At 34.4% G+C, this 9,079-nt stretch overlaps 1 protein-coding gene across 2 annotated transcripts in view; it reads left to right on the top strand.

Moving 5' to 3' along the window:
- LOC114272162 (uncharacterized) overlaps positions 1-8,821 on the top strand; it is a 60,055-nt gene extending 51,234 nt beyond the window's left edge. For both annotated transcript variants that reach the window (XR_014366171.1, XM_082924490.1), the window contains one exon: positions 8,531-8,821. Coding sequence is in view for 1 of the 2 variants with exons in the window: in XM_082924490.1 (XP_082780616.1) it covers positions 8,531-8,647 (117 nt within the window). In the remaining variant the exon portion in view is untranslated. The remainder of the gene's footprint in view (positions 1-8,530) is intronic.
- The last annotated feature ends 258 nt before the right edge of the window (positions 8,822-9,079 follow it).

Raw genomic sequence — 9,079 nt, forward strand, 5'->3', positions numbered from 1 at the left:
TGCAAGTGTGAGATGCATCTCAAACCCTAATCCAAGTGTGAAGTGTCCGAAACAGATATTTGATATATTTTTAAGAGTCCATGTAACATTGGCCATCAGATCCCAAATATACAAAATACTAGAAATAAGGTACATCAATACACCGGGCAAAGACAAGAAATATTCGGTACTATCCAATTGTCTTATGTTTCCTATCCTGCTAACTAAATAAGCCACATCAAAGCCAAGATGGATAATAATGCAATTATTAATCTTCCCCACCCTTTTCCCGCTTCAACAACCGAGGCATTAGAGTTGCCAGCAAAACCCAAGCCACACTAAACCAAGAGAGGGCCAAAGTTTAAAGCTCCTTAGCCACCCTCTTGCACATGTAATCAATTCACAAAGAATTTATTAGATAAGTTTTCATCTACTAGAGAGAAGAGATTGGGATTTGAGAGATCTAAACAACATTTAATTAGATAAGTGAGATCTAAATTACGTTGAAACTTGGAAGTCAGCATTTAGACAATTGAAATGTTGAAAGATAAATGTAAATATCCAACTACTCAATCAATGCCACAAAAATAACAAATCTGGGATGCAGAGACGAGGTGATAAGGATGCAATCTGTTAAAGCAGTCCAATAGAAACACGTGTATAACTGCGTTTAGGTCGGTTCGATTTCCGCCTGTTTAGTTTTAAAACCATTGACCAACTATGAAATTGAAATTCTGTAAATTTGTAAACTGCAGCCAACCGAAAGTTGGTTGCAATTGTCTCTTTTCCGAAGGTTATCAACAACATTTGACTGATATTTGGCTTGTAATTTTAGGCATATGAGAGGAAGAACCACCTTTGGACTGTCCCAAAATAGGTCTCATTTGGTCTGAAAAAATGATTCCACAAGGTACAGGGACTGGACCAGGCCCAAAACTGTAACGCCCTCAAAATAATACATAAAACCCATTACTTTAAACATGCATTGATATAAAAGAAATCAACCATTTCTATTCATCAGAGTAATTCTTACATTGTATTACATGTTAACAACAAAAGCAAATGCCCTATGGGCTTACAGCTTTCCAAGTCGACACTTGGTTACACAAAAGAAGAGTACTAACTCTATACAAAATAAGCCCTTGGCTTGATATACATGTAATACAAACAAAATAAACAAAAGGAGTCTTCAACTCTCATCATCATCTAAGCTATGTCCTTGGAGGTGGCATACTACCTGTACCTGAAAATAATGTCCCATAAAGGGTGAGCCAACGCCCAGTAGAGATATGCTAAACACAGTATGAGCAATGACTAAGACATTAGCAATTGATAAATGTTCAATTTTCATAAACCAATTCATAACCCATTTCCATTTTCATGACCACCATGTTCATGTTTCATTTCAATTTCCATTTCTTATCAATTTCACAATTTACATTAATGGCTCAGAACCTGGCCAACCACTTATATGAGACAGTGACTCATATTAAACATTTCCCATTTTTACAATAGATGAACATACTAGTTGTATCAACATCTCAACAGATAAGCACACAAGCTGTATCTACATTTCAACAGATATGTATAATAGCTATATCAACACTTCCAAAGATAAGCATATGAGCTATATCAACACTTCCAAAGATAAGCATACGAGCTATATCAACACATTATCTGACAAGCATATGAGTTGTATCAGTGGAGTCCATCCCCTATCTCCTCCCAAACAACATCCGGTTTAGAGGTCCATCCCCTATCTTCCCCTAAACCGTGGAGTACATCCCTTATCTCCTCCCACACACACAATGTATATACACAAAGGTCATATACACAATCAATCAATACATAACGTTAATGTATTCTATCAACCGTCATACTCTATGACATATCCAATTGATTAGTTTTAGTTTGCCTAATCATCATGCATTGTCTACAACAATCAAAACTACCCTCCACCGGTAGCCTAAGCAATTATTTCTAAACAGATAATAAAAGCTCCAACAGATAAAATATCAATGTTTTCAAAAGTGAGCGATTAATAAATCTAACTCCACTATTCAACCATATAATGAGCTAATTTCATTATTTCCAACTCAATTCCATATAACCACCATTTTCTCAAATTAATCATACCAATTAATTTATACAACCAATTAGGGTTTTTTACCCCATTCCCAATATTGACCCAATGGTCTATATTTCAACAACCAACAATAATATCATTATTTTGAAACTCAAAATACACATTCTTGAAATCAAAATAACAAAACCCTCTTTCAACATTTTGAAACCCTAAGTCCCAAAATTACCCAACTTCAACACTTTATCAAAACAACCAAAAATCTATGTCAAAGACCATAAGAGTGAGTAGGAATCCCTACCTCAAATTCGGAGCTCAAGGAAAGAAGATGAAGAAACTCAACGTGCTCCAAAACTCAATATTCTCGGATCAAAGTGTAGCCCTCGACGATCAACCCAACTTTTACAAAGGCCGAAGGAAAAGGAAACACTCTAACTAGATCAAACCCTAGAGAGAAGGGAGTTTCTAGAGAAAGGAATTCTCAAAATGTCTTTTTAGAAAGTAAGAGAGAGAGAGAGAATGTAAAAAGTGATTTTAAAATGCCCAACTGCCAACTGATATACGACATTCCCGCTCGAGCGGAGAACACAACGCTCGAGCATCAAGAACAAAAAACTAGGTCTGCTCGAGCGCAATAAGGCCCGCTCGAGCGCTAAGACACAAGAATAAAGTACATCCGCTCGAGTGCGAAAACCAGTCCGCTCGAGCATAGATTTCCCCCTCCCAGAAGTTACACCCAAAGGTACTACCCGCTCGAGCGCCAAAGTACCCGCTCGAGCGCCACCGCTCGAGCATAAAAATCACACCTGCAGAAGTTTTGCAGGGACACGAAAAACTGGGAGCGTGCAATCTCCGCTCGAGCACAAGAAGACCCGCTCGAGCGGACCTCCTAAAAACTGGGCAACAAAGAATTGAAACCAAAGCCTAACCAACCTGTAACAACTCTGCCCAATACATCCTAAAACTCAATCAAGTGGAATTAAAGGATGACAACAAGGTATACCACCACCAACATCACGGAACCGAGTCCGGAATACAACAGAACAGTAAAGGGACAACCGGGATCGCTATAAAAACCTTTGAGGCTTAACTTAGTCCTAATCACCTCTAATTCCACAAAATAATTGGTCTTCTTGGAGTGACACAAATCATGGGCACTAACTCCTAAAGTCCCCTCGCCAAGCCCCTCCTAGTTCACAATGTGGTTTGGTCGAGTGATTCGGTTGTTACAAGCCACCTCTTGAAATCGCATCCCCTGTATTGTTATATGATTGTCACTCTGGTGACTCTTGTTCTGTTTTGTCCGTGGATATGGTTATATGTTAGGTATGATATGGTATTTATGTGTATTTTAAAATGAATTTCTGTTATCATAGATGAACATGAGTAACTTACTTGTTTGATGAAACCATATTTATATTTGATCATTTTGGCCTAAATGCCTATTTGTGGAGATTTTCTAACTCTTATGCTTTCGGTATAATACTACTTACTCTGCAGTATGCTCATAGTCAGATCAAAATTAGTTGCACTAATCACCAATACATATATATTCAAAAATTAAGAAAATCAAAAGTTAAGATAAATACAAACTAGAGTAAAACATCAAGAAGATAGGCAAAGATGACGATAAACCGTTAAACGTGAAACTATTGAATTGTCTCAAACTTGCACCTAGAAAGACGACGTGCAAAAATTAACAGGATAACAAATATTAGACTTATTAAATGTGAAACTATTGAAAGCTGCTATCTGCGCTTTAAGCCTAAAGTAAGTCGTCTCAGACAAATCATTTTTGCTATAACAGTCTCTCACTTTCTCAAAAGCACGGTGAATTGCCTTAATAGTCTTCGAGGTTAGTTCTAGCATCCAATCACTGGCTCTCGTAGCCGAAAAATTCACAGCTTGGTATCCCTCCCTAGGGATGTAATCAAACATGTAATTGTTGAACTCTTTAGGAGTTAATTTAATGTAGGTACAAAAATGCATTAGTGTAAAGAAAAAAAAAAATCATTTGAACGACTTCTAAATAAAAATGAATAAAGCAATAATTCATACATGTAGAGATTGTAATATTCCACTAGTAATTCACCGCCTCTAATAGCTTTAACAATGAATGAGTTATCCAATTGTATTAATATCTACGTGAACCCATATTGTCGAGCTAGAAGGAGGTTACATTCGGTAGCTTTTAGCTTAGCTTCGTATCTGTCTCGTACAAGTCTGAGCCGTATAGCTTGTATAGCTTTAATTGTACCCAATTGATCTCAAAAAACAATCCCGCTGAAGCATAACAGTCCCATCATTCTTAATGAATGATATATCTGAGTTGATTTTAATCCAATCCATGGAATGAGGAATCCGAATAACCCTCCCAATTGGTTACTCTAAGAGCTGAGTATTATTCATAGTCGAAACCCTAATTTTTTGAATTTTAATAAACTCCTCAAAATGGCCATACTCTTGCGGACCCAAATTCGAAAATATGTCCATATATACTTATATACGGAAATGTATATGGGCGGTGTCAATTTCGATTGTAATTCGTATAAAGTATGGAGGTGGGGTAAATGTTTTTTTCTTCGAATTGGGTTTTCAAACTAATCTCAAATGGGGTTGACATATAATAATCTCTATTTCTAACTGAAAAACTAATCACATGTCTCATACAAAAAGGTTTTATTTAGAAGCCTACAAAATTAAAAAAATAATGCTAACGATTTTCAAAAAGATACCTACATAACAAAGACAATAACACTTTATTATATGAATACATCTCCTCACTTACTGGATCGTCCCTCTTGAATGACATGAATCAGTTAAATCAGTTAGTAAGTGAAGAGGAGTTTTCATATAATGATAGTTATTATCTTTGTTATGTATATATCTTCTTAAAATTTGATTAGCAGTATTTTATTAATTCTGCCGGTGTCAAAATGGTTCTTTTTTGTATAAGACCCGTGATTAGTTTTTTAGTTAGAAATATGGATGATTTTATATCGATCCCATTTGAGATTAGTTTGAGAACCCAATTCGAAGAAAAATATTTACAACGTCTTTGTACTTTATGCGATTATAATCGAAATTGAAAAGACCATATACATTTCCGTGAAAGAGTATATGGACATATTTGTGAAATTGGGTCCACATCAGTATGGCTATTTCGAGGAATTTATTAAAGTTTAGACAATTAATTTGTCGAGTATGATTAATTTTCTACACTTGGAACAACCACTAAAATTGGCGACTAAAACAAATTTAGTCGCCAAAAGTTTTGGAATTGGCGACTAAAACTTTTTTTTGGTCGCCAAAAGTATAATATTTAGCTACTAAATTTTTTTAGTCGGGATATATTAATTATTGGTGACTAAAAAATAATTTAGTCGCTAAAAATACTAGAATTGGCCACAAAAAAAATTTTTAGTCGCCGTATATTGAGTTTTGGCTACTAAAATATTTAGTTGCCGAATGTAAAATTAAAAATTTATTTTTTATCTTTGGCGACCAAAAGTTTAGTCGCCAAAACATATTTTCAACGACCAAAAATTAGTTTAGTCGCCGTATATTAGGTATTGGCTACTAAAATATTTAGTTGCCAAATGTAAAATTAAAAAAAAAAAAAAAAAACTATCTTTGGCGACCAAAAGTTTAGTCGCCAAAACATATTTTCAGCGACCAAAAATTAGTTTAGTCGCCAAAAAATAAAAAATTGGAGGGAGACATTTCTAATTTAAATTTGAGGGGTTTATAAAAGTAATTGGCGACTAAAAAATTTAGTCGCTAATGGTGTAATATATATATATATATATTTGGTTTCCAAAATTTTACCAGGGCCTCTGTCTGTCTCTCTCTTCAGCGTCTCTCTATCTCTCCGGTGCTCCTCTCCCTTCCCTTGCGGTCGCCGGGAACCAGGGCATCGATTCCTACTCCTTTTGGTCACCGTCACCTGAGATCCATGATGAGTTCATGAACACCGATTCAGAGCCAAGATCCAGAACAACTCCGAGCCAAGATCAAAGATCTCAACTCCAAAGTCTCCTTCCTTAGATTCTGGACTCCCTTCGATGATTACCAACATCGCTCTACTCCTTGCTTCTCCAACATCATTTTAGTCGCTTCCGATGACGATTCCGGTAAACCCACGTCTATCCCCATTCCCTTCTCTGCCCATAAGGCTGTTCTAGTGAGAACCCATTTCGATTTTTAACTTTCTCTGTGTGTTTTTGTGGTGTATTGAATGTGTTTGATATGCGGATTGTGTGGACAAACTCTGAAATGGGTAGTGATGATAAACTCTGAATTTGGATCATTGGTTTAGGTGATTGCTTGTTTGATATGTGGATTATTAAATTTTTTGCCCACCAAGTGTTTGATTCTATGCTCAAGTGACAAATTTGTCAGAAACAATTGGAACATGGTCACCAAGTGTTTGAATCTGTTTGAATCTGCTTTCACAATTGAACATGGTCACCAAATTTATCAGAAAAAATTTCACAATCTGCACTCTCTACCTTGTTAACTCACAAAACCCTCCACCATGCATATCAGGGCTATTATTACATTGTGCAATTTTATCAAGTGCAAGTTTAAACTCATGACCCTTTGGACAAACCAAGGTCAGGTGTTGACATGTGTCAAGAAAATAAAAAAGTTAGGCATCTTATACAATAGCAATCAATCACTCTATTTAAAATTTGGAAACATACATCCAAAAATAGGCCTTTAAACTATATATAATTTTAGTTTGAGAACAGGGACAATACATAGAATGAAAATTCAGACTATGTAATGAATATGTTCTTCGACAAAATATTATAATGAATCCATTAAACCAACTAGAAGTAGAGTAGTATAATTGCTTTTAAGTTTTATACTACTATTCTAAATATTAGAGGCCATTAAATGAAATTTATTTGTTCGTAGTAAAACTTAATAGTCTTAAACACCTATCAAATCCTTGGGAATTTTGTTGATAAATTACTGTAGCAACAACAAATTGCACTAACATACCAAACTTGAGATTGTAACCAACCCAACAATGAAAGTTCATAGCAAGAGACAAAAAAGATACAAATAGAAGCTAGATATGGAGGATACACAATGCACGAGCCATGTTTGGGTTTCTGTGGTAGATGATTATTCATTATCAGATGCACTTAATTGGAAAACCACTCAACATGTGTGAACATGGATTATTCTATTTTCATTTTATAGCATATGGAGAAAATGCAACTTGTAATATTGCATGGTTACAAATGCCAATACAAAACAAGGAATGCTAGGATCATATAAATGTTCGTGATAAATGAGGGAAAATATGTCACTTCATCTTCTCATTATGTGAATATTGTGTTAATGCTTACAAATTATTCTAGTGTCTGTCTGGATTAATTGGGGGTGAATTGAGATGATTCCCTGTTTACAAGTATCCCATACTTTTTGGGTATTTTAAAAACAGACAGTTTAACTAGAAAATATATCCAAAATGATGTCATAATGATATTTATAAAAATTATGGGGACAACTGTGAAAAATGTGTTGAAATCGATAACAAGTGTTTCATGTTCTTGCTGTTTTTTCCCCCTCATGTCCTGGTTGATTTTCTTCTTTCTTCTCATCCAAAACATGATGTGATGGTCTAAAACAACTGGTTAGCTAAATGTCATGACTATATTAATGAAAAAGTCCAGTCCAAGTATTGACAAAGAAAAAGCTCTTTATCATTGATTACCTATTAGCTGGATTCTTTATTTTTGCTCTATTTTTGGTTTGTAATATTATTCTCTTTCCCGTTGTGAGTAGCATATGATTAACTGGACAAAAGTAATAATGCTATTAGTAATTACTTTTAAAATTCGTCTATCATAGCGATCATTGGTTACAATCACTTGAATTTGGGAGGTTAATAAACTCTTTTTGTAGCCCCACATGCAAAGATCATTTTTTTTAATCTCATCAGTACTTTACATTAAATTGATCACAATATAAAAAATTACTGAATAGTTGTTTTTGTGGGCCATTAGCTTAATTTGTATATATTATTTGTAGTCATTATTTTCAAATATTGAGTGTCATGGTAATTTGTGGATTTCAAATGGGAGATTGGTCAGGACATGGTGCACATATCAAAAATCAGTGAGTTGCTTGACATTTTCTAGCAATGATTCATTTCTTATTTCTGGTTCATCAGATGGCATGATCATTATTTGGCCTATGATCGGGTAAAAAAAGTGAATCTTCGTTTCTTCAACAATTTAATGTTTGTATTTGAATGTCGTTTAGTTTTATTTTTCAAGAAAAATAAATAACTGACTTATTAACTGCATCAAGTGGCTCAAGTTCAATTTTTTTTATCAAGCTCCCTCGATGGCACATGCAAGGTTACTTAATTATGTTAAATGTTTCATAATAATATCTTCCTAGCATGAGTATTTTTGTTTCTCGAAATGACTTATTTTCGTATTGTAGGTATGGGACCTTGTTACTGGAAGACTTTTACAAACTCGAGTTTTTCCACTACCAATTACTGCAATAGTTGTTGATCCAACAGAGATGAAGTTATTTTCTGGTGGTGTAGATTACTAGTGGATATTTGTTTTTTGTATACGAAGGACATCATTTTTGTATGATTATCTGTTTGTATGGAATTATTATTTTGGGTTGGATTATATTTGGTTTGTATAGAATTTGATGTTACAAGACCGAATTTTTGGATGGTTGAAAGTGAAATAGAAATAGACATATGTATTGTTTTGTTTATATATAGGGTGCAGGTTGCACGAAATAAATACAGGTTGTGCAGAAATTAATAATAATAATAAAAAAAAACACTAAATAAAGTTTTTGGTGACTAAATGTTTAGTAGCCAAAAAAACAAAATAAAACTTGTTGGCTACTAAAAATTTAGTAGCCAAAAACAAACCAAAGATTTTTTGGCGACTAAAAATTTAGTAGTCAAAAATATATGAGACTTTAGGCGACTAAATAGTTTAGTAGCTAAAAAAAATATGAAAAATA

This window comes from Camellia sinensis, chromosome 4, assembly GCF_055761805.1.
Source record: "Camellia sinensis isolate YWXY chromosome 4, ASM5576180v1, whole genome shotgun sequence".
Taxonomy (NCBI): domain Eukaryota; kingdom Viridiplantae; phylum Streptophyta; class Magnoliopsida; order Ericales; family Theaceae; genus Camellia; species Camellia sinensis.